This window comes from Bos indicus x Bos taurus, chromosome 16, assembly GCF_003369695.1.
Source record: "Bos indicus x Bos taurus breed Angus x Brahman F1 hybrid chromosome 16, Bos_hybrid_MaternalHap_v2.0, whole genome shotgun sequence".
Lineage (NCBI taxonomy): Eukaryota > Metazoa > Chordata > Mammalia > Artiodactyla > Bovidae > Bos > Bos indicus x Bos taurus.
In genome coordinates this window covers 36,369,018-36,395,923 of record NC_040091.1, presented here as the reverse complement: position 1 = coordinate 36,395,923, position 26,906 = coordinate 36,369,018, and the positions used below count along the sequence as shown (strand labels likewise).

Sequence of the window (26,906 nt, the reverse complement as noted above, 5' to 3'; positions counted from 1 at the left end):
TTTGCCAATTTTGTGGATCTTTTCACAGAACCAGCTTTTGATTTTCATTCTCTATTTTTCTATTTTCTTTCCACTCTAATTTCAGTCTTCCTTCTGTTAGCTTTGGGTTGTTTGCTTTTCTTTTTCTAGTTCCTTAAGGTATAGTATTTAGGTTGTTAATATGAAGTCTGTTCCTTCATAACAAGGAACAAGTTAATAGCTCGATTAACTTGTTATCGAGCTATTGTTATTACTGACACGCTTTAACCAACAGTTGCAAAGTGTGCCACTAGTTTGTGATTATATGTATAGAATTTTTTTTTATTGTGGTAAAATATATATAACCTAAGATTTATCATTTTGACCATTTTAAAAAATGTATAATTCAGTGTCATTAAATACATTCATATGTATTTAACCATACCCCTTTGTCTTCATGATTTTTCATCCTCCCAAACTGAAACTCTGTACCTAGCAAACAAAAACTCTCCATTCTTGCTTTCCCTTAACCCCAGGTAACCACTATTCTACTTGTTATTTCTATTAATCATTTCAGGTACCTCATATAAGTAGAATCATACACTATTTGTCCTTCTGTGTCGGATCTCAATATGGAGTTTTAAAGGTTCATCTATGCTGTAGCATCAGAATTTACTCCTTCTAAGCTGAATATTCCATTGCATGTATATACATTTTGTTTATGTATTCATCCATCAAAGGACACGTGCTACTATTTGTTGGCTATTGTGAATAATGCTGCTATGAACATTGGTATACAAATATCCTTTTGAGTCCCTGCTTTCAATTTTTCTGGGTATCTACCTCGAGGTGGAATTCCTGGATCATACGGCAGTTGTATGCATACCCACCAGCAAGGCACAAGGGTTCCAGTTTCTCCACATCTTTGCCAACACTTGTTATTTTGCTTTATTGGTAGTAGCCATTCTGGGTATGAAGTGATAGCAATTTGAATTTACTTAATAATTAGTGATGCTGAGCATCTTTTGATGTCCTTATTGGCCATTTGTATATCTCTTTTAGAGAAATGTCTATTACTTGGCCCATTTTTTTTAAACTGGATTTTTTTTTTTTTTTTGGTTGTTGACTTGCAGCCCTTCATTTATTCTCATCAGTAGACCCTTGATACATGACTTGTGAATATTTTCCTTCATTTTGTAGGATGCCTTTTCATTTTGTTGAGTGTTTCTTTTGGTATGCAGAAAGTTTTAATTTTGATGAGGTTTAATCCATCCATTTTTTTCTTTTGTTGCCTGTACTTCTCGTGTCATAGCCAAGAAATCATTACCAAATCCACTGTCATGAAGCTTTTCCTCTATGTTTTCTTCTAAGTTTTATGCTCTGTAAACTTAAAAGAAAGACTGAAGAGTAAGTTGTAAATAGTATAAACTAGATGAAGACTTGAAGCACATCATTCTGGAGGGAAGAAAAAATCAATATTCAAACTAAAGCAGGTAAAGAAATTTATTGCCACCCACTTGAAACTACAACTCAGATGAATCAGACCAAAAAAAAAATCTTTAAGTTGACATTAAAATATATTGTTACTTGATCAGATTTGTCTTTTGAGGATTTCTTTACTGATAGGTAAAGAAACCCATTAGGGTAATTTGTTATCAACATTTTTGTGGACATTTTTCCAGGCCTCTAAAAAGGTGTTTTATGATGGCCCATCATAAATAAATAATAACACATTACATAGTAAAAATCAATTGATGAACTGCATTTTTGAGCTTGAGCAATGTTTTCCAAAGATCTTACTTTCTCTGCCATATTTCATAAGTATCAAATTGGATATTCCTATTGTGCTGCAATTGCCAAACTGAGCTCAACAGTTAAGTTTCTTCTGTAGATCAGTTATATCCATTTAAAATACAGAATCCCCTGCATAAAACCAAAATAAGAACAATGATTTTGCTCAAGCATTTGTTTAATGTGGCTGTAAAATATTAAAAATTTTTTTTAACATTTAGCATTTATTCTTAAAATAGTTCCTCCACCTGTTATTTCCATAAGACTCTTTTGTACTCTGCTCCAAAATCACCAAAAAGAGAAAGGACTCCTACCCCATTCTCTCCCCAACCGTTGCAGCTACTTTTGTGTTAGAGTGAGGGTCAGAAAACTTTTTCTGTAAAGAGTCAGATAATAAATATTTCAGGCTTTGCTAGTTATATAAACCCTGTTGTATCTACTCAATGCTGCTATTGTAGCATAACCATAGACAACAGTAAATGAATAGGTATGGCTGCATATGACCCAAGGCTACAGTCTGCCAATCCTGGCTTTAGAGTTCAGAAATTAAATCTGTTTATGTAAAATATATAGCAAGATAAATAATAAATTAGGGCCTGAAACAAAGGTATAGAATCTAGTCCTTTAGGAAAACCATCTTAACATGCCTGGGAAGTATTGTCTACTTATATATATCTACACAGTTTCATTTTTTTTCTTTACCCTGAGGTATTTATTAAGAAAGGGTAATCTGGAGTCCAGTACATGGAACATCTTTGGGGATATATATTATTTAAATAGAAAGAGATAATACTTCTAGCATCCAAAGACCCCCGGCTCCCAAATAATAATGACTCTTGGGTAAAAACAAGTGCCTGTAGTGTGCCTCCACCAGACTGATTGTTAAAGGGCAATAAGTTCTCCCTGGCAGTGATTGCAGCAATTGAAAGTTATATTTTCATATCTTGTATAGGGATGAAATCGTCCAATATTTTTCTTTGTAGCAAGTAAGGTGGTTGGTGAAGACTCAGAAAATGGATTATCAGGTGAGCTTTCGGTACATGTAACTGGATCCAAAATGCGTAGAACCTAAGGAAAGTAAGAGGTAATGTCATATATACAGCAGGGACTACAAAAGTCCTTGGCTTACTAATATGTAACTACTCATACGTTCTATTTCATTAATAGGTAACTACCATAAAAAGTAAGATCTGAATGATGAATTTGACTCGAGAACTTACGCTTTTTCTCAAAAAGCTCTAAATTTAACGATGATGTCTAGTTGTTATATTACCTAGGTTACATATTTTTAAAAATAAAGAAATGTTCTCATGCGTATTGATGAAAATATACAAGAAAATAAATTGATACGGTTATATCTATTTTACCATAAGTGATACTCATTTTTATCCTTAATCAAAATATACTTATTACCTTTCTCCTTCAGGCCTTCATTGAACTGCTTGAAACTGGAATTCTACCTTTATTCTTCTATTGACATGTATTTCAAAGTTTTTGATTATTTACTTGTCAAATCAATGGCTTTTCATTTCTTTTTTTTCTAATTTACATGCAGTATTATGCTAAAGATCATGTTTTTGTTTCTTGGATTCATGGACATCATACACTCTCAATTCTTCTGCTCTAAATTTTCTATTCCATTTCATTTTCTGAGACCCACAACTGGAGGAAATCTTGGTTTGAAAAAAATTCTCTGGTTAAGGGCAAGGATAACATGGCTGGCTCATAGCTCCTGTTTCTCATTTTCATATTCTCCTAACCATCTTCATAGGGCTTCCCTGGTGGCCTAGCAGTAAAGAATCTGCCTACAATGCAGGAGATATGGGTTTGATCCCTGGGTCAGGAAGATCCCCTAAAGAAGGAAATGGCAACCTACTCCAATATTCTTGCCTGGGAAATGTCATGGACAGAGGAGCCTTGGGGGCTACAGTCCATAGGGTTGCAAAGAGTTGGACGTAACTTAGCAACTAAACAGTGACAACCATCATCATTATGATGAGTATGAGTTACTGTGCAAAGGAGATTGGCAGTGGAATTAGAAAGGAACTGGGAAAAGCAGTGAGGAAAGGAGCTTTCTCTTCTATGTAAGGCTTATTAAAACAGCTTTCAGAAATGGCTCAAGGTGTCTGTTTCCCTAGCTCTCATATTGTCCAACAGGATTTTTTCCTTCTAAGTTACCAATGTACCCAAGGGGCCACAACTAATTAAAAAATGTCCTGGCATCATTTAAGAGCTACCATTTCATTTCCATACCTCTGTTTTTCTACAGGATTATTGCTTCTTCAATTTAGTTTTTGATATTCTTCTGTTTTTATGGAGCTTGGTTAGATGCTAAAGGACAGAGATAAAGGGCTTATCTTAAAGCTGCTTATAAATTGAGAAGGGGAAATAAGAAAGGTACCCCTATTCTCTATATTTGTAATTACATTATGTATCTTTAGAAACAAAATGGCAAATGAATACAGTTAAAGGAGACTGAGATACCAATAGGATAAAAGGTTTCCAGATTTTAGCCTGAAAGTGATCAAGATTTTAAGCTGGGTGTCTTTCAGAGAGATCACTCTGTACACAGCTGGTGGATGAGAGAAGGGGTGGGAACCAAAGCAGACAATGGGAATAAGAGAGAAAGGGAGTTTAATGCAATAATTAAGCTAAGAAAGGTTGATCTTGAAGCAATGTGGCTGAAAGGTCTAAGAGATACTGAGGAAGGAGGACTGTCAGTTTTGTTCCGTGAGACAATGTGGTGGATAAAGGACTGGAGGAAGAGGATATAAACCAAGAACAAGCCCTGAGGCTACCCACCATCGTGTGGTGAAATAGAATGGTCAGAGAAAAGAGAAAAGACAGCGGGTAAGGTTACATCAGCCACGGGAAGAGAGTGTTTCAAGATATCAGAAGCAGTTAGTTATACCAGATGCTACTGGCAGCAACTGAGTGGGCAGCAACACAATTTCCCAACAAAAAGAATAGAAAAGGAGAAACAATTTTGGATAATGTTTAGTTTCAGGGACTGATTCATTCAGTAAATAGCTGAACACCTACTATGTATAGAGGATTATGCCAGACTCGAGGAAACATAGTGCCCATCTTTGAAGAGTTTACAGTTTGGGAGGTGGAGAATCAAACTGCAATGAACCATGATAAAGAGCTATACTAGATTTATGTACAAGATGAACTGCAAGCCTAGAGGAAGGAAAATCTAGGTTTGCCTGAAGGAATCAGGGAAGGCTGATTCTTAAAGGCAGTGTAGTGGTTGGGCAAGGAGAGAGATTGTTGGGAGGCAGTCTAGGCAGAGGGAAGTATGTACAGAGGCGTGAGGTACAGTGGCCCGTCTGTGGAATGAAAGTGGTTAACACAGCTGGGATGTGAAGTGCAGGGGGTGGGCACACCTGGGAAATGCTCCAAGGGAAGGGGAGCTGGAATAATGATTAATGAAAGGCCTTCTATACAATATGAAATAATTCAGATTCAGTAACGAGGGAGACTGGGAGTCCTCTGAACATGAGTACCAAGATGATGGGACTGACATTTTTGAAAGAACAGTCTGGCAGCAGAGGATGGCTGCAGGTAAGTAAAAAAGCAAGGGAGGGATACTGGTTAGGAGGCTACTGTACAGTCTAGCCTGGCAATCAGGTGTCTAAACTTGGCAGAGGGAATAAATTAGAAGAAACTGACAGGACTCATAAAGGCAACAGGTTTAGGGGATGAAGGATATAAAAAATGATAGCTACTATTTATTGAGAAATTACCTATACTGCAAATGGCTACAGGCTTTATATGTATTATTTTATGGAATCCTCAAAACATCCAATGTAGTAGGTACAGTTCGCTAAGCTAGGAAATACAGAAGAAACAGGTTATTTTTCTTTTACTTTTTTTTTTCCCCCTAGAATGGTAATACAAATACAAAAGCAAGAGGTTGTTCTGTTTTTAGCTGTCTATGGGACGAGCTAATGGAGATGTCCAGCTGGGTATGTATCTTATTCTAGAAAAAAAAGTCTCAGCTGAAGAAGTCACAAGCATAATGCTATGGGGATTAGCTAATGATAATCCCGAGATGATACAGAAAGTCAACTACGTGAGGAAAGGCTCAAGAGTGGGCACAGGAAGAGGATTCCCCTTCCCCCCACCAAATGCTGAGAACGAACAGTCACAGCAGTAGCAAAGAATTGGGAGAGTATGACGGCTTCAGAAACTGAGGGAGTTCAAGTAAAATGTGACAAAGTACTTAAATACTCATGGCCTTAATGAGAGTCCTTTTTCAGGACAGTGGAGCTGGAATTCTACTGAGATAAGCAATGGCAGGAGTTGAGGAAGGGAGGTATGTAAGTAGAAATAAATATGAACTGCTTGTTCCAGAGTTTTGGTTGTGAAGGGAAGGTGATAAGACCATATGTAGAGAACTTAAGATAGAGGGAACAGTTTTCTTTTTAGATGGAAGACACTTGGACATGTTCTTAAGTAAAAAGAGTCAACAGAAGAAGTACCTGTTAGTGGGAGGCCTGATGAGCCTGGGGGAATATGCTATGCTTTGGAGAGCCAAAGAGACACTTTTCCAGTAACAGAAATATATGTAAGGTTGGAGGCCACATAGCTAGGCTTCGAGATACATAGCAGCTGGGACCTGGAGGGAGTTTTCTGCCTCTACCCTCTCTTTGTTCTGTGAATGAGGAACCAAAGTCATCTACTGAATCTGAGGTACGAGTTGGATGGGTACAGAAACCAAGAGGGCAAGCAGCTGAACTAAGATAGGAGTGGCCATCTTTAAAAACAATTACACTTTTTTCTCCTCAAGAGTATACTAATAGAGTTTGAGAAAATTAAGCTCAGAGGAGGAAATAATTTCCTCCAAGATTACTAGCTCATTAGCATGAGAAATTTTGATTCCATATTTCCTAACTCCCAGTGCCAAGCACTTTTCATTATAACATGTAAGAGGACAGTCTTAGAGGTTATACAGATCATGAAAGAGAAATATTTTACCGTTTCAGCCATTTTTTCTGCTGGAGTACTGCAGAATTCAACTGTTGATGGAACCTTTTTTTGACCATTAGTGCCAACATTTCCCAGAAGATGAGAATTTACTGCTTTTGCCAACTTGTGATTTGTTAATGCTAGTTCTGCCGTGCTGTGAGGTTGCCCGCTAGGGTAGTAAGTTTGCTCCCTTCCCCACTGCAAAGAGACCAAGAGCTCCTCCAGCAACCTGCAGCAACACACAGCACTGAACATTAGTAAGAGGATAAAATATAAAAAGCAAGAATGCTGAGAAACATGTTTCTGAAATCATATAGTTTCTTTCTCCTCTTTCTCTCAAGAGTTCAATAAACCAGGAAGTCTGGTAAAATAAGTCAGATTACAAAAACCACCTAAACTGATTTTATGGTTATGAGAGGCAAAAAGTACCTTTTTGGTTCTCTTATTTTAGTACAGGTAAAATATAATATACTCAGTATTACAGAACTACTTATTTAATTTGTGCATTTATTGAGATGCTTATATGGTATGTGTGTATATATATATGTATGTGTATGCATATGTGTGTGTGTATATATACATTATATGTGGGCATGTATGTATGTATATATATGATAATTTTTTTGTATTTCATTGGTTGATTTTTAAATGATAAACCAACCTATAATTCTTGGGGTAAAACCTCCATGGCCATGATGTATAAAGCTTTTTATATATTGTTGGATTTGAATCACTAAAATTCCATTAAGGATTTTTGCATCTATAGTCATTATAGATAGATATTGGCCTGCAGTTTTCTTGTAATGCCTCTGTATAGTTTGGTATCAAGATGATGCTGGCCACAAAAAATAAGGTAGAAACTGTTCTTTTATTTTCTAGTAAAGTTGTATAAATTTGGTTTTATTTCTTCCTTAGATGTTTGTTAGTATTTACCACTTGATTCACGTAGGCCTGGAGTTTACTTTATTAGAAGATTTTTAACTACAAAGTAAATTGCTTTAATAGGTCAGGGCTATTCAGGTTATCTATTCAGGTTATCTGTTCTTGAGTATTCTAGTAGTCTGAGTCTTTTAAGTAGATTGTCCATGTAAGCTGTTGAACTGATTGGAAAAGAGTTGTTCATAACATCCCCTATTATCTTATGACTATAGACTCTGTAGTATCCCCTTTCCTTCTCATGCTGTGTATCTTTTTTTTTTCCCCCTGATTGTACTGCCTGGAGGTTTTGTAACTTTATCCTTTCAAAGAACCAGTGTTTGGTTTTCTATTTCATTTATTTCTGCTCTCATCCTTTCTTTCCTTCTGCTTAATTTGCTCTTTGTATTTCTTAAAAAGGAAGCTTAGCTTATTGATGAGACCTTTTTTCCTTTTCTATAATAAGCATTTAAAGCTATAGCTTTATTAATTCCCTCTAAACACTGCTTTAGTTGCCTCCCACAAAATCTGATATTTTGATATATTTTCATTCTTCTAATGTCCCCTATAATTTTCTCTGGAATTGTATTTAATTTGTAAGAAATCAATTATATAAAAGTATAAAGTGCTTTTAAGGAAGAGTCTCAATTTTGACAGTTCTGGTGCATATGGATATGAAAGTAAGCTCTCATACTGTAGAATAGTTCTCAAAAACATCTCATCTCCCTCCAAAGTAAAGACCGGTATACTTTTTGGCTTCTACCAAAAACTACAAAACTGCTATAACTGTAACCAAAAAGTACTTTTAAATGCAAAAATTTCTTCCACTATAGATATAACTAATCTCTCCCCCATTAAGAATATAAGAAGCATGTCTTCTGCTTTTTTCATTCTTCCTCCTTTCCCTGGGCAGCTATTTTAAAATGCTACTCAAAGTATATGCTCAGTGAATTAATAAATGTAGAAATACGAAAGAACTATAACAAAAATTGCAGGAGAAAGTAGAAGGGCTCAGAATGTAAACAAGTGCCATACTTCTGTGTAGCTATCATTTCCTGACGAAACTGTTCCCGTTCACTCAGGAGATCTTGTATAGCGCTCTGTGCATCACGGTTCTGACGCTGCAGAACTGCTCTGGAGTTGGTTAACTCATCTGCCATAACCCTGGAAAAGATAAAAATCTTGCATATAAATTCTCAGACAGTGTTAAAAAGTTAATATACTACCTCAGTGATTATCATTTTTAACAACTTACAAAAAGATTTACGACTGTCAAATTACTTCTCAGTTTTTAAACCTTCACTTCAGTTTAGTCAGTTCAGTCGCTCAGTGGTGTCCGACTGTTTGCAACCCCGTGAACTGCAGCACGCCAGGCCTCCCTGTCCATCACCAACTCCCGGAGTCCACCCAAACCCATGTCCATCGAGTCGGTGATGCCATCCAGCCATCTCATCCTCTGTTGTCCCCTTCTCCTTCTGCCTTCAATCTTGCCCAGCATCAGGGTCTTTTCAAATGAGTCCGCTCTTCGCATCAGATGGCCAAAGTACTGGAGTTTCAGCTTCAACATCAGTCCTTTCAATGAACACCCAGGACTGATCTCCTTTAGGATGGACTGGTTGGATCTCCTTGCAGTCCAAGGGACTCTCAAGAATCTTCTCCAACACCACAGTTCAAAAGCATAACATTTAAAATGTTTATGAGTTTAGAACTCATTAAAGGGACTCAATTAAAATATCTGTTTACAAAATGACAAAGAAAACAATGTTTTAACTTTCCTGTATAGTGACTTTGGAATGTACTTCAGTCTTACTCTAGATTAACCAAATTTTGGAAGAAAAATAACATTAATTATTCTCAAATAGAGAAAATTTTAGAGAAAAACAAGAGTTATTTTTCTACCACTCATTACCTGTCATTAGAAAAACATTAAATATAGAAAGGTTTATATAAAAGGAAAACTAAGTCCTCTTGTCCAGCAGTCAGGCCCCTCCTTTTATAATCAGTAATCAATAAAGTAACCAATATATTTTTATAGGAAAAAAATAACTTATATGTATATCAGCATAAAAGTATGTATAAAAATATATTAATTTTATTTACAAAATGGAATTATTTGATACAAACTTTTTTGTAGTTCACTTTTTCACCTAATAATTTACCTTGATGATTTTTTTCGTATTAGCATACATAGAGCCATTTCGTTCCCTTTTTGTTTTAAAAAAAAAAAAAACAAGCTTCATGTTTTCTGATTGGATGTAGCAAAATGTGTTTAACAATTCTCTAGTGATAGAACTGAAGCAAAATTTTAAAGTATTTTTATTCAGTTGAAAAAATCTTACAACTAAAATTAAAGTCTCAGACCACAGTAACCACTGAATTCCTTAAAATGAAAACAGTTCTGATGTTAAAAGATTAAATCAACTAAAATATAAATAAAGTTTGGTTTCACTGTTATTGCCCTCAAAGTATTACTATTAACATTGATCAGAATGTTTAATAAATTACATATTGTAGTAATCTGTAAAATGCATGCATGATTTGCTTCTTAAGCTGTTCAGTAAAAATTAACTTATTCATTCTAAGCCAATAAACAGTAAATTCATTTCTCCAAATACATCCTTTATTAGTACAATTAGAAAACAAATTAAGGATTTTAACAGAGTAATCAATTATTAGAAAGTATCACCGATATTAAGACATGAAGAAATAACTTTCTAAAAATATATTCATTACAATCAGTGGTTCTTAAGGTACAGACTGGAAACCTTTGGTGTTTGTGAGAAACCTCTTAAATCAATGTTATTAAACATATTATATGGGAAGCACTGAGCTAAACACTGAAAATACCCAGATGGATAACACCCACATTCTGTTCTCCAGTAACTCAAAGTTGGAAGGAGGGGATGAATAGAAAATAGTAACATATAAGAGACCTTCCCAACTACCAGTGTATTCATGCGTCTGGGGGTTGTAAGGGCCTAAGGTTCTCACCTCTACTAGAGAGGTAGCCTCGTCCGGTATGCCATGCAGATTATCACTTTCTATTTGTGTATAAAGAGAAAAAGGTTGGGAAGCTCTATTATGATGTAGCTAAATGAGCAATGAGAACAGAGTCTGAGAGACAAAATAAGACATTATGCAGTGGCAATGATATGTGAGTTTTTAGAATGTGGGGAAAAATCTTCTTTTAAAAATTTAAATATTTATTAGCTGTCTGAGTTTAGTTTTGTTCTGATCTTAAACATTGTAGTTAGAGTGATTTCCACTACAGAAGAGTAACTCAGAATCTGGAATGAGGGAGTAGCTTTATGCTAGCACTTTTCCATTTAGGGAGACTGTATGACCATCCAGAGGAGGGCGAGTCCATCTCTTAAATCATGTATGAGTTAATTTGACAATCTCAGTCAAATTTTCACACTACAATCCAGTTTTTTTTGCATTAGAAGGGTCAACAAATCTGACAGAGCAAAAACTAGGAAATGAGTTACTATTTACTGTATGACCATCCAGAGGAGGGAGAGTCCATCTCTTAAATTATGTATGAGGTAATCTGACCATCTCAGTCAGAAATTTTCACACTACACTTTTTTTTTTTGCATTAGGAGGGTCAACAAATCTGGCAGAGCAAAAACTAGGAAATAAAATAGAAAATACCTGCTTGCGAGGAATTTACTTCGCCACACATCACACTGTATTGACATCCGTTCTAACTGTTCAGAAAGCTGAGCGATGTTTCGACCCAGGGCTTCATTTTCTAAAATAAGCTGATTTTTCTCACGGGCTACACGTTCAAAGTGATACTGAAGGTCATCCCCAACAGAAGCCACCAGCAGCTTTTTTAACTCACGATTGACCTGGAAGAAATCATGACCAATACAAGCTCAAAGTAATGCCAGTGAGTTCAATGTAGCAAAATGAACAGAAGAGAAACTGTGTTTCATATGTAATTTGGACCGCCATTACTACAAGTGCATATCAAAAAGTGATATCAAACAGTTAAGTTTCATAATATATACATACCATGTCTATATCTCTATTAATCTACAGTCCATGCAGTTATAATTTGAGCCTCTTAAGAGTACAAATCATTATCATAATAATTACAAACTGCCTCTCATCAACACTTAAAGGAAAAAATTTAAAAAACTGAACCAATAAATTTTGCTAAAAAGTATGACAGTGTTTTATAAATCTTTTTCAACATTTAAAAATTGGTTTCTTTGTGCCCTAGGATTTTTAAGAATTTAAGCAAAGAAAGCTATTCAAGATGTCTATAATCATGTTCTTCACACTGTTATAAAAAATGAAACAAAATTAAAACAAATGTCCAATAAAAGGTATTGGCATGTGGTATAGTTACTGAAAAACACTGTTGCTATTAATAATGATATTTTAATAGGATATCTTGAGACGGGAAAATATTAACTAAAAAAAGTAAATTACAAGGCAAAAATGAACTCAATATGTATAATTATGCACTTACAGCTGGATGGTATTTATAGGTGATACTATTTTCATTGTTTTTTCTGTATTTTCTAAGATGTTTACAAATAAATATGTACTAGTTTTGTAATTTCAAATTAGTTATTTAAAATATATTATTAAATACATTAGAAACATATTTGGATAAGAATCAGTAACCATGGTGTCACTTATAAAGACTAACCTCTAGAACAAAGATGTATAATCTAACAGAAACAAAGTGGGCAGTGCTAAGGCAATATTTACTAAGATGTAAAGATTAAAGACTATGAACTTTTTTTTAATAGCCTTTACACTTTACATTTTAGCAAATATTGCCTTACCACTCCTCACTTTGTTTCTCTGTTAGTCACCTGATGTGAAGAGCCAACTCATTGGAAAACACCCTGATGCGGGGAAAGATTGAGGGCAGGAGAAGGGGGCAACAGAGGAAGAGATGGTCAGATGGCATCACCAACTCAATGGACATGAGTTTGCGTAAACTCCGGGAGACAGGGAAGGACAGGGAAGCCTGGCGTGTTGCAGTTCATGGGGTTGCAAAGAGTTGGATACAGCTTAGTGACTGAACAACAACAGCAAAAGTTTAAAGACAGTAAATCAAGCAGTATAGGTCATTTCCAATTTACAATGAAGATACCAATACTTATTCCACAATTTTCTTTATTCTAACTATTATCTATACATAGAAAAAATCCTTGGAATTTATGGATGCTTAAAGCAAGGATTACTGACTAGTCGATTTGGTTAATCTCTGGCCTGTGAGTTCTTAACTGTAACCTCCTTAATAACTTACAGGTGGTCTTATACAATGTCCAAAGTACCGCACATTGTCCAAAGTACCTTACATGTCATCTTCAACCATGTTTAGAATATAAGTTCCCAACATTAATTCTAATAGAGGCACTAAAAGAACGGGAAATTTAAGAGGAAGCATTTTGGAGTAATGACAAGTTATAATGAACAACATTCCAAGAGGAAATATATTTTATTCTATATTTATAATATTTTCTGTGTTCATTCTATGTTCATAGCCATTGTCATTAAAGCTATTAAGGCTGTTCTTACCTCTGACTGTACTCTGAGCTGGTTTGAAAGGCCTTCTTTGTCCTGCAGCAACCTCCTTTCAGAGTTCTTGAGCTTTTCCAATGTATTCTTTACCTCAGACAGTTCCTTTCTGGGTTCTATGACTCCCTCTGGCTGTCCAAGGAGTTCTCCTTTATGATGTCCCAGAGACTTAACCTTTGCATTTTTGTAGGGGATATTATGGGTTATAGCGGCTTTGGGAACTAAAATTCTTACAGCTTCGACTTCCACAGCTTTTTCAGCGAGAATCTTCCCTAACTGAAGAACTCCTGGGCTCTCTGATGGGACTGCTTTCTTTCGTGGACTCTGAAGGATGTGATGCGTTATAGGTTGGATTCCAGGAGTAACTTCAATAGATTTAGGCGGCTCCTCAGTTTCCATTCCATCTCCTGCTCCTCGGATTGGGGATGGAGTAAGGATGGCTGTAGGATGGAAAACAAAACAAGCTATTTGCTGAAAAGAAATGCCAGGAAATGCCAAGATATACTTTACCCTACATTCAGAATTCCTGGCACTGAAAAAAAATTTTTTTTCAAATAAAAATTAAATTTCAAAACAATCCTGTGTCAACAAAGGATGAACGAAGTCTTATAGGTTCAAACCTTCCTTAAGTAAATGGTTTCTCTCTTGGTGGAAACTGCAAGAGACTTGGAATCAAGGTATTTGGTTCCCACTTCTACTTCCTAGTATGCTGTGCTGTGCTGTGCTCAGTCGCTTCAGTCGTGCCCAATTCTTTGTGACCCTATGGACTATAGCCCACCACACTCCTCTGTCCATGGGATTCTCTAAGCAAGAATACTGGAGTGGGTTGCCATGCCCTCCTCCAGGGGATCTTCCTGATCCAGGGATCGAACCCATGTTTCCTGTGTCTTCTGCATTGCAGGCAGATTCCTTACTGCTGAGCCACCGGGGAAGCCCACTTCCTAGTATAATCCTAGGTAAATAATGTAACTCTCTATGAATCTCAAGTTCCTAATCTGAAAAGTGGAGATAGTAACAAATATGTAATAAATATGCTACAAGGTTGTGATAAGAAAGGCTGTAGTAAGATCAAATGCCTGGCACATTGTGGACACTCAATAATCTTAAATAATAAAAATAAATGTAGGCTATGTACATACCTATTTGAAAGTGTCTATCTCAGAACAGACTCACCTGTTTGTGAACTCTTAGCAAAGAATGGTTCACAAACTATCCAACTGGACTACTCTCTCTCCTAGGCTTCTAATCAGGCCTCTGTTTCTGCTATTTCTTATTCTTTTAGATGGCTTCTTCCACCATTTACTGTGATTCTAACTTATCCCTTTAAGAAGCCAGCTTAAACTCTACTCTGCATTAAAAATTTCCAACTTTTAGCCTATACTCTGAATGCCTGTGCTACTTAACTATCTCAACACTCAGTGTGAATCTTAATCATGATCCATGATTATCATTTATGGGTTTTATTATATGCTAAATCTCACTTCCCCAATAAGTATGATAAACACTCTGTGGCCAGGCACCATGCCCTAAACAAATGGAAGGAGCAGGACATTATAGAAATGCCATGGACTCTGGGATTAGCCAGATCTGGTTCTTAGTTCCATTTCTACCACTGCTTCCTGTATAATCCTGTACAAAACCCTGCAAATTATCTGAGCTTCAGTTTTAGCCTCCACGAAATGGATTTAACAGTACATCTAGGGTTACCTGTGTCTTCAATGAAAGAATGGTAACAAATAACCAACGTTTATAAAGACTTAGCACATGTCAAACACTATTCTAAATACTTTACATATAAGTATTTTATTCTTAAAATCACCCTTTGAGGTAGGTGTAATTAGCTCTCCTTTACAGATGAAGAAAATGAGGCACAAAGAGGTCCAGGAACTTGCCCACAGTCACACCACCCAGCTAGTAAGTAGAGGGTATTATCATCATTGTTATTCAGTCGCTCAGTCATATCCGATTCTTTGTGACCCCTTGGACTGCAGCATGCCAGGCTTCCCTGTCCTTCACTGGGGTTAGGGTTAGGGTTAGGGCCTTGACTACTGTACACACTGCCCCTTCAAGTGTAGAAACTGTCTTGCACAGAAGTAAATGCAGATAAATGATAGCTCCCATCCCCCTTCCTCTGAAACACTTAATACAATGATGCTCATGCCTACTAATTTGCTCAATTGAAATAAATGATCTCCTCTCATATAAGCCAACCTGACTAGTCATCCTTAGTTCAGATAACCTTTGGAAGGCAGCTGCGCTCACTACTATACTACCATTGCTCCAGTCAAAGAACAGTTTGTTTCTTTTCTGTTTTACCTTATCTCAAATTACGCAGTGTAAGAAGCTTCACTGAGTCACCTTTCTCCAAGAAAAGGCTACTTTCACTAATTGATTCAAGAAAAGAAGTGGTTTAGAGCTTAGAAAGAATTGAGAATCTGTGAGGATGGGAAATGTTGCAAGCCTCGACGAGATGGCTAGAATGACACCTAACTGACACAGAATTCCTGAATTAGTAAATTCACTAACATTCCTCTGAGCAACAAGTGAGATTCCTTGCCATTTTACAAGTCCAGAATACATTTGAGAAAATTGAGGCCAAAACCTAGGAACAGCTTTTATTCACTTTACTATGTGCCAAGGACTCAGTTCTACTAAGTTCTTCAGATGCATCAGTATCATTTGGTTTTACAAGTCTCATGACTTTGCATAATAGTACCCATTTTGCAGACAGAAACAGAGGCAATGAAAGGTTAAATAGCTTGTCCAAATCATCAGTGTCAAACTAGGATTTCAGTCCAAATATGAATCCAGAGCTAAGATGTTAATGGGTCTGGGAAAGTGTAGTCCCTTGGTCATGTCCAACTCTGCGACCCCATGGACTGTACCTCACTAGGCTCCTCTGTCCATGAAATTCTCTAGGCAAGAATACTGGAATGAGTAGCCATTCCCTTCTCCAGAGGATCTTCCTGACTCAGGGATTGAACCCGGGTCTCCTGCGTTGCAGGCAGATTTTTGGGCCTTCCCACAAACCAAAACTATTGCACCTTATCAGCCTAAACTTATTGCCTCTCTTAACAGCCCTGTTAGGTTGCAAAAGCCCACAGAGTTTATATAACAGTTATAGCAAGCTTAAAAAAAAAGGCAGATTGGACCCTTGAATGATTTCCCATTACTCTCAGAATAAAGACCAAGATCCTCACCATGGCCTACCTGGCCCTCGGTGATCTAGTCCCCTGCTCAACTCCTGGGTCTCAACTTTATGCCGTTCACTCCCTCAGATCCTAAGTTACAGCCTTATTTGTTTTCTCTTAGTGTCTCAGTAGGAGTAGACTCCTTCCTTTTCCTCTGCAAACATTTTTTATTGGAATATTCTTCCTAACTTCCTCCTCCCGACTCACCTTTCGAATCTCAGTTCAAACTTTCGAAGGGAAGCCTTTCTCTAGTCTTCCAAGATTATATGCTTCTACAGCAAAGACCATGCCTTGCTTTTTACCATTTATCACAACAGTTAACTGACATCGTGTTTAGTGTAATTAGAAATACACTGTTTTTGCCTTCCAATGGGATATAAGTCCCATGAGGGCGGGACTGTGTGTCCTGTGTTTACCCTTGTATTCTTGGTAAAATGCCTTGTACCTAAGACTCTGAGGAACGATTAATGCATGGTAACAAAGGAAAAAGGATGAGCACACGTAATAGTGGTGATAAGGATAAACTTCAGAGTTTATCATCAAGGGGAGAAAAAGCTTAATTAATATGATAAAACATAATTCTGCCTTCTTTTCTCTTACACTAAAGTTCTACAAAGTTATATCACCATACTCCAGAACTATTTTTTCATTTGACAGATTTTTGTAGAGTTTTTCGTGAGTATGTAGTAATGGACAGGGAATCCCAAGTTATGTTCATTAGACAAGAGGTAGAATGACGTCTGAGCTATAATTAAGGTGTTCTATTTAATAAAATATTTTATAGTAGAATAAAGTATCTGTCATTTCTGTATTAAGTGTTAACTAAGATATTTGGGCTTTAGGACTGATTCTACTTTCAAAAAGATGAAAAAAGGAATACTTCAGAAAGCGAAAGGGTTTTGTACTTAATTCATGCATATTAGCATGGAGGACAATTCCCAAAAATGAACAGTTTTAAAAATAAAGGCCTATTCCCATGCTCTCAAAACCTGGTTTTAAGTTTGTCTAACTGTACTTAGTGCAAATTTAATCTTGTCACTCAGACATTCTGGCATTTAAGAAGTAATATAGAACCACGAATTAACTACAGAGTAGTAATTTAAAAGACCACAAAAAGACACACTAGAACTATACCATTCAGGCCCTCTGAACCTGAAGAAATAAAACTAAATATGATTTCTAAGCAAGTCATAACATTGTTAAGTTGGAATTTTAGGTAATGAAGATTCAAGAACAAAACATAAAATGGTTAATGCTACATTTAAAAGCCAAAGAAACATTAATGGGTACTTAACAGAAATCTCTTTTCAAACAAAATATGTTATAAAACTCCAATCACGAAATTTAATCAACTTTGTTCAAACTCAGTTTACACTTTATTTAAACTTTTCTACTTACTCAAGCATTTGTGAGAACCAAAGCTGTACCGTGTATCACATGGCAGCTCCCTCTTTGTAACATCTATACTTCTAGCTAATGTGCACAGGCAAGGAGACAGGTTGGGGAGCCAAGGCTTTGTGTTTTCTCACCTGGTAACTTACTTTCATAATTCTGTTTTTCCTGTGACACACATTGAAGCCTTTATTACATACGCACTAGGTCCAACCCAGGGCATATTCAAGAGCAATTACCTTCGGTCTGGTGGAAGGACAACGACCTACTGTACAAGCTCTGTAATTATGGGCAATGTTTGAGTAAAATAACCCCTTTCCATTCTTTAAAGGGAACCAACAAAACGATTCTTCAATTATTCATCAATAATAATTTCTACTTGTGATCACTTATTAAAGAATGAAAACATATCTAAGGTTTACGGCTCATTCTTTCTGCCTTTCTCCCAAATTGGTGACATGCAGGGAAAGAACAAATATTCTACAGTAGGGGTTGGCAAACTTTTTCCATTGAAGGCCAGATAATAAATATTTTAGGGTTTGTGGACCATGAGGCAAAATTAAGGATATTATATAGGCATTTATATATGAAGAAAAAAACCAAAATTTTAATGATGAAACTCAAATTATAATAACAATAAAAGTGTTTTTTTTGTAATATAGATCTAATAATGAAAAGAACAGTTCTTTTTATTTGTGATGTGCGTTTGCATGCATGCTCAGTCATGTCCAACTCTTTGCAGCCCCATGGACTGTAGCCATCAGGCTCCTCTGCCCATGGTATTTTCTAGGCAAGAATACTGGAGTGGGCCATGCCCTACTCCAGGGGATCTCCCGACCTAGAGATCGAACCCTCAGCTCTGGCATTTCCTGCACTGGCAGGCACCTGGGAAGCCCTTTTATTTGGGATAAACACTAGGCTTAAGTGGGATTCAAAGTTAGTGTTCCCTATTATCAAACTGACTGCAAATATTCTCAGAAGGCCTAAGATCCCTAATTTGCCAACCCTTGCTCTAAAATACTGAGGCAAATTCGCTGTAGCAGAAACTAGTTGAGACACCCACATTATTATGTTACAGCCCTTATTCTTTCTGCCCATTCACCCTGTCTCCTACAGATGTTTTGTTCTCTCTCTCTCTTGTCTAACTGCACCCCGAGAATGACTACCCTCTTGCTAAAGCTGTACAAAGCACATGATGTCTAGAAAGCACCTGATGTCAAGAAAATGCTCCTGTCCTTTGTGAGCATTCTTCATTCCAGAAAGGAGGTCATACAACAATAACCTTGAGGACCATCAGAATCAGTTCTGGAACCACCTGATGCCATTGCTAATGATCTTAATTAATGTCTCCATGAGGAAAGAATAATTTAAGACAGCGTCAGCCCTGATCCTTATCTACAACCCTATTTTCCACTCTGAAACTCTAAGACCCCTTGCCATCCCTCAGGAAAGGGACAGTCTAGACAGCATTAGCCTGCTGTGGCCCTCGTTGCTTGGCAAAGTACTGGGTTGCCCAAAAGGCTCCTTGGGTTTTGTAACATCTTATTGGAAAACCTGAATGAACCTCTTGGCCAACCCAATAACAAAGCTACTCTTTGCTCCTCCTCCAAAGCTCTGTCTTCACGTTTCTATTCGGCACTGGTGAACAGAGGCCAAGTTTTTGGCAACAAAAGAACATCATTTTATAGTTTGTTATTAAAAAGACATTTCTCCTTTTTTCATAAAACTAAATCTATGAAGACAGATACTCAAACTCAGCAGGATCGTATAAGGGAAATAACACTGGACTCTGAGTCAAAAACTTAAGTCTCTACTGCCACTTATTATATGACCTTGGGCAAACCATTTAACTTGCACACACCCCCACCCCCACGACCCCCACAACCCCTATATCCTACAGTGCTTTCAGAATAATGCAAACACAAGAGTATTTTTCTCCTGTAGATGAAATTGCTGAGAGATCCTTAGGGAAGGGACTGCCTCCTAATGTTTGTATCACCAACTTACTTTAAAGGTACTTGGTGCAGAAAAGGGGAATACATGTTTTGAAGTTCATCAATGTTAATATTAACACATCACCTAGAAGATTTCATTTCAACATCCAATAATTATTTAAAAATTGCTGAATATTTTCCCATTACAAAAAATCAGTAATTACTCATTTATAATCTGACAAATTTTTCAGATCATATGCAGTTCAGCTATAAAACAGTTATTAGGGATCATCACTTGGTGATTTTAAATTAATATTATTTTAAATATTACCAATATCACCTAATAAAGTTTGGTTACCATTTAATTAGAAAAATATACTATAGGCAGTGAATTTAAAGAGTTAGGCGCACATGTACTGACATGGAATCCAAACATTCCTTTTGTCACAGGCCCACAAATAGAGTTCCCTGGTCAAATAAGTGTGGGCAGTGCTGCATACTATACCTCTTTGGAGTTGCACAATGTACATTAATATATTAGAGGCTCTGAGGGGTCCTATAGTATAATCTCTCCTTTAATCCAGCATTTCCCAAATTTATCTACCCATGGAGTCCTTTTTCACCTAACAACTGTTATTTTACAGACCTAGACTTAAAAGTTAGACTATTTATGGAATTAAAAGTATCTGAACGTCTCAGACCTTCCTATTTGAAGGTCAGGCTAAATTGTCTGACTTTAATCCCTTTACTTTTAATTTCAACTTCACTCTCTGAAAAAGGTTTGGATTTGAATTCTAATTTTCTAGTTGTTCCTATTTACTGAAATGTTTCCCTTTCAATAACAGCCCTAGCAGCAAGGACACATCCCTCTCATGATGGCTACTGCTCAAATGTCCACTGAGAGAAAGTTCTGTCTCCTTAAGCCAATCCTGCTTCTTTTCTGAGGCAGTAATAGGAAATGCAAGCAACCAACAAACATCAGCCATGATAAGTTCACCCTTTCTCAGGCCACGCGATACAAGTTACTCTTCTTCACTAACAACAGTTATCATGATATTACATAGGATTAGGACTAATAGCTGAATTATCTACTTCACTGTAAAATTAAGATCAAATGAAACAATGTATGTGAAAGTGCTTTATAACTCTAATCCTCATTACAAACAAGTAACAACAAATAATAATTTCACAGAGGCCTTGCAGTGACTTTTAATTACTAATGATAATGTCATATATAACTTTTCTTTTTGCCAAGAATCACCGCTAACTGCTTTCATATTAGTTACGATTTAACTGCTCTTTTTCCCATTAATCCCCAGCTTGTTACTTTCATTTCAGTTTCTAATTTGCTTATTCTAATACTATAAAAAGCCTCTGGTGACTCTGAAATGCTGTTACACACAGCTGAATTGAATTCAATTAAACATTTATTAGCATGATCTTCACTTCCTAAACACATTTAAACCCCCTTTAAAGAGTTTGCTGTTGGAGATCTGCTTGCTGCAAAAGTGACTTCTAGAGAATAGTTTCTCATCTCACTCCACCCCGCCTGGCCCTCCCCCCTCCCCACCTCAAAAAAAGAAAACAGTTTCTCCATAACTCACTCCACCCAAGAATAACCTCAAACAAGAGGTGCTCACTTTGGGACATGCTAAGACTTAATCTATGTCTAAGTGAAGACGGTAGACAGTAGGCTGTATGGGTCTGAATCACAAGAGAAGAGATCTAAGCTATAGATTTAGAAGTCATAAGTATTAAAGCAGTGAAAGCAGAAGAGAAAGAGGGCTCAGAAACATTAATATTTAAAAGGTAAACCAGAAGAAGAGGAGGATTAAAAAGAAACTATAGGCCGTACCAGGTGGAACAGTGGCAAGTAAGAATCTGGCTGTCAAAGCAGGGGACACGGGTTGGATCCCAGGTCTGGGAAGATTCCACACATCCCAGACCAACTAAGCCTATGCATCACAACTACTGAGCCTGCGCTCTAGAGCCGGCACAGCCTGGAATCCACAGGTGGCAGCTAGGGAGCCTGAGCACCACACCTACCGAAGCCTGTGAGCCTAGAACCTATGCTCTACAACGAGAGAGGCCACGGGAATGAGAAGCCCCTGCCCTGCAACAAAGAGTAGCCCCTGCTCGCTGCAACTAGAGAAAGCTGATGCAAAGCAATGAAAACCCAACACGGCCAAATTAAAAAAAACACAAAAAACTATAGCTACAGCAGTGGTGTCCAACAAGACTTTCTACAATGATGAAAATGCTCTATATCTGCACTTTCTAATACAATAGCCACCAGTCACAAGTGATTACTGAGCACTTAAATGTGGCCAGTGTGACTGAAAACCTCAAAAAAACCCGAAAACCTAAAAATGTTTTAATTTTTAAGAAAATATTAATTTAAATTCAAATAGCCACATGTCACTACTGTGTTGGACAGTGAAGGGCCACAGAGTAAATGGAAAATAAGATGAACTCATGGAAATCATAGAAAGAATTTCAAAAAGTGGGAATGAGCAATAGCATGAAATGCTCTACAAAGGACAAGCAAAGCAGGACTAAAAACTAACTAATGTAGTTAGCAAGTACTCTGAGTTGAATTGTGTCCCACTCCAAATATTCATAATGTTGTCCCACACCTCAGAACATGACGTTATTTGGGAATAGAGTCTCTGCAGATGTAATTAGTTAAGATGAAATCATACAGAGGTATGCATTTCTAATCCAATATGATTGATGTCCTTATAAAAAAAGGATAAATTTGGACACAGAGACACACATACACAGGGAAAATGCCACATGAACAAAAATGCAGAGATCATGATGATGTGTCTACAAGACACGAAATACAAGAAATTCCCAGCAAGCCACGAGAAACTAGGGGAGAGGCCTAGAATAGATCCTTCTCTACTGCCTACAGAGGCAGCATGGCTCTGCCAACACACTCATCTTGGACTTTGTTGTTGTTTATGCTTAGTCACTAAATCATGTCCAACTCTTTGGTGACCCCATGGATTGTAGCCCGCCAAGCTCCTCTGTCCATGGGATTCTCCAGGAAAGAATATGTGTGGGTTGCCTTTTCCTACTCCAAGGGAATCTTCTCAACCCAGGGATCAAACCCGAGTCTCCTGCATTGGTAGGCAGATTCTCTACCACTGAGCCACCAGAGAAGCCCATGATCTTGGACTGTGCTGTGCTGTGGTTAGTTGCTGAGTCGTTTCTGACTCTCTGCTACCCCATGGAGTGTAGCCCACCAGGCTCCTCTGTCTATGGGGATTCTCCATGCAAGAATACTGGAGTGGGTTGCCATACCCTCCTCCAGGGGATCTTCCCAACCCAGGGATCGAACCCAGGTCTCCTGCATTATGGGCAGATTTTTCACCGTCTGAGCCACCAGGGAAGCATGAGAATATTGGAATGGGTAGCCTATCCTTTCTCCAGGGGATCTTCCCAACCCAGGAATCAAATGAGGGTCTCCTGCACTGCAGGCGATTCTTTACCAGCTGAGCTACCAGGGAAGCCCAGATCTTGGACTACTAGATTTCAAAATTTTGAGACAATAAACTTCTGTTGTTTAAGTCACCAGTTTGTGATTCTTTCAGTATCCCTAACCAATGCAATAAGAAAAAGGTATTCTATATCTGCCAGTTGTTTGTCTGTCTACCTAAATCTTTAAAAAGGTATGCTCTTATTTACTTAAATCTTGATCTTCTAGTGGACAGAGAACATAGCTCTAAAACATTTGCTCTCACTACTGTTTAACAGCAGTAGCCATCTAGTAAATACTACCGAACAATGTTAATATTCAATCATATATCTGAAGTGCTGAAGTGTAAACACTGTATTAAAAAACAAACATGAAGAGATATGAAGCACAGATGATTCCCAAGGGCTCTTTGGGGTTTGGTTCCCTGGCTGAAACATTCCTTCATCTTATTGTCAGAAATTTCATGTTTTAAAAATAATTATCACCAAAAGAAGAATACTTACCTTTGGTTTCTAAGCTTTCAAGAGTAGTCATTGTTTTTCACCAATGAAAATGTACCCCAAGACTTCTACTGAAAAACCTAAAAATGTATAAAATGAAAAAATTAAAACAGTATCATATAAACACATTCACCAAGTCCCTGTAATTTTAATATTATGATATTCTACTTGCTGCTGCATTTAGTAAACTTGCATTTGGAAGTGCCCGTTAAAGCCCCTTTTCACAAGGTAATATAGTTATGGCTACCAAATATCTTAAAAAAAATTAGGGGTAGCTTACTTTCAAATTTCACTGTTTACTGTAAATTACCACCAGTAGAATCTAAATGATCATATGTGTGTCCTTAAATTTAGCTCAGAAATAGTACTGTAGTTAATATAGGGGCTTTTGTATCACTGATGGACACCAGGAATTTAAAAGCAATTAATTTAAACTAATTAAGTCCTCACAAGACTTCATTGACACTATTTTGTTCACTAAATCCTGGAGAAGGGAATGGCAGTATTCTTGCCTGGAGAATTCCATGGACAGAGGAGCCTGGCGAGTTACAGTCCATGGGATCGCAAAGAGTTGGACACGACTGAGCTTCTAACACCACCACCACCACCACCACCACCACCACCCACTGTTCATTAAATACATCACAGAGGAGCTTCTCTTCAAATGTTTGACAAGCGACAAAAAAAATTAATAGCTTAATTTACATTTCTTGGTAATAAAATTAAAATGGCATAGTATATGCTTTCAGAAATGTATGGATGGCCTTAAAGGCGGTACAAGCCTTTCTGGAACAACAGGCAACCTTTCCCTAAATCCAAAGCAGCTCAACACCCAAACTTCAACTCGTGCCGCCGTCCCTTTCCAAAATTCCCTCTTAGTTACACAAGTCCGTTCTGGGACTTACCTCTCAGATTCTTACTCTTCCTACTGCAGGGGGCCTCACTTTACAGATTTTTCGTCCAGATCTCACTGGTTTAACGACAGGCACTCCTCTAGCATTCTGAAGCCGATCCGCCCAGGCCTTGGTGACATCAAACTTCTGGTTCACAAATAATCACTTCCGATTACTCAGGGTTTCGTTTCCGGAAAATTTTCCAAAAGAAAAATGTCAACTCACTCTGCGATGCATTTAAACTTAAGTAACATAGAACATATGGTGTAAGACTTGAGTAAGTGAAAACTGGATAAACTCCTATTAAAAAATGTAGATTATTTGGGCCTTAGCCACGTAGTAGCTTCAACTTCCGGTCACCTGTCCACCAAACGGAAGTGACGATAGGGGAAAAAGGTAGGCGGTGTTCCGTCACCCTAGGCGACTGTCGACAGAGTGGGCGGAGGTGCGTTTACTCTTAGCCAATAGAGACGAAGGGGCGGGCCACTGGCGGCCCGGCTGGAGTCCGGCAGTAGGCGGGGCTTTGTTGCCGGAGTAACCCGGCGTTGGTTTTGGTTCCTTCCTGTTGAGAAGATAGCTGTTTCCTTGTGCTAAGATCCCTGAGGCTATGGTGAGTGCTAGGCGAGGCCAGAAGAAAGGCTCCGGGGTCGGGTGTACGTCGCGTCCCAAGTCCTGGGGCTTCTGGGCCCTGACAGGAGTTCGCGTCCCTTCTCTCATTACCGCGTTTTCTTTTTCTCCCTTTCCAGGCGCCGTCCCTGCAGTTTTCTTGTTTTTCCTGTTTTTTTTTGTAGCACCATGAACCCCACTTTTGTACTGCTAAGCCTTGAGAGTAATGTGACAGAAAGTTTAGGGGTAAGATACTGAGTCTAACAGTTTGAGGTGAGACACTGTTTCGAACAGACGTGTAAAATGTTTTTAGTTTTAATCATTTTTTTCCTCCAAGCTCTCAGCTTCACCTTAACGCGCTTCATTTAACACTATGTTGTGATGTGTATGTTACTTTCTCATTGGCGTGTGTGTGTGTGTGTGTGTGTGTGTGTGTGTGTGTGTCTGTACGCGCTCAGTTGTGTCTGACTCTTCAGTGACCCCAAGGACTGTATGTAGCCTGCCAGGCTCCTCTGTCCATGGGATTTCCCTGGAATGTCCCAGGCAAGAATACTGGATCTGGGTTGCTATTTCCTTTTCTAGGGGATCTTCCCCACCCAGGGATCGAATCCATGTCTCTCGAGTCTCCTGCATTGGCAGGCAGGTTCTTCTAACAGTAGTGCAACCTGGGAAGCCCTACTTTCTCGTTACTGATCTTAATATCCTTATATTCTGAAGTCTTTGCTTTCTTGAATGGTCAGCCACTGTCGCATACCCTGTCTAAGGGCCATTTAGTAATAACTGTATTTTGCATTAGTTCTCTTCTAGCCAGTTGATTACCTTCTAGTTCTGTGCTTTTTAACAAGAATGTCCCTCAAGATCATGGAGATCATTTATAGAAAATTCACTTGCTAGAGCTTCATCCCTAGAAATTCTGAATAAATAAGAATAGGGCTCCATATTTGAATTTTTAAAAGCCTATAGATGATTTTAATTCAGTCACACGTTTGAAAACACCAGGGTTCTAGTGTATTCACTTAATCGCTAAATATTTTAAACATTTACAAGTAAGGAACTGGAGGATAGAAGGATGTGCATTGTCAGATGAATTTAGTTATGAACTTAACATCAGAGACTCTCCCACTACCCTTTCCTTCTCCACTACTACTCAGCAACCCATTTTATTACCCCGGTCTGTCTCTGCCCTCCTCCTTCCGATCCCTTTCCAAACCTTCACTTTTAAAAACCCTGTCCCCTTTCCCTCCATTACAACCAGATGACAGAGTCTAACGGTCAATTTCTTTAACCCCAAGTCTCCAACCTATATATTGATATTTCTTTTTACCCATCATTGGGTCTTTTGTTTCTAGTTTATAGAAACAAATGTTGAAGGACAATGCTTTCATTTTTGCTCTAAATCTTATTCCTTCCCACTCATTACAGGACTTTTGCTTCGGGTTATCATTCTCCTTTCCTGTACTTTCAGCCTCTTCCTCTCCCTTTCCTTCTCCTCAGTGTCTGAGTCATACATCTCAAGAAAATGAAATAAAACAAAAGCCCATTTCCCATCTTGTGTTTATCTATTCTCCCCACCTATCAGTAAGCTGCTGGAAAGCATAGTGCTTCCTTTTTTAGCAGATTCTGCTTGTTCACTTGCATCCTCAAAACTCTGTTGTCTGAATTCCTCTCTAACAGCTTCGTGAAGTTGTTCAGTCACTAAGTCATGTCTGACTCTGCAACCC

At 37.8% G+C, this 26,906-nt stretch overlaps 2 protein-coding genes across 4 annotated transcripts in view; one reads left to right on the top strand and one right to left on the bottom strand.

Moving 5' to 3' along the window:
• Positions 1-1,436: 1,436 nt before the first annotated feature.
• Positions 1,437-24,940, bottom strand: BLZF1 (basic leucine zipper nuclear factor 1). The gene is made up of 7 exons (XM_027564738.1): positions 24,592-24,940; positions 23,690-23,766; positions 13,186-13,625; positions 11,293-11,492; positions 8,674-8,802; positions 6,733-6,952; positions 1,437-2,817 (listed from the first exon to the last, which is right to left on the bottom strand). The coding sequence occupies exons 2-7, from the start codon at positions 23,718-23,720 to the stop codon at positions 2,632-2,634; spliced, it is 1,206 nt and encodes a 401-aa protein (XP_027420539.1). The 5' UTR covers positions 23,721-23,766; positions 24,592-24,940; the 3' UTR covers positions 1,437-2,631.
• A 124-nt stretch (positions 24,941-25,064) lies between these two features.
• NME7 (NME/NM23 family member 7) overlaps positions 25,065-26,906 on the top strand; it is a 247,828-nt gene continuing 245,986 nt past the window's right edge. For 2 of the 3 annotated variants that reach the window (XM_027564742.1, XM_027564739.1), the window contains exon 1: positions 25,065-25,189. In XM_027564742.1, the coding sequence (XP_027420543.1) occupies positions 25,187-25,189 (3 nt within the window). In that variant the 5' untranslated portion in view covers positions 25,065-25,186. The remainder of the gene's footprint in view (positions 25,190-26,906) is intronic. The other variant, XM_027564741.1, reaches the window with a different exon arrangement.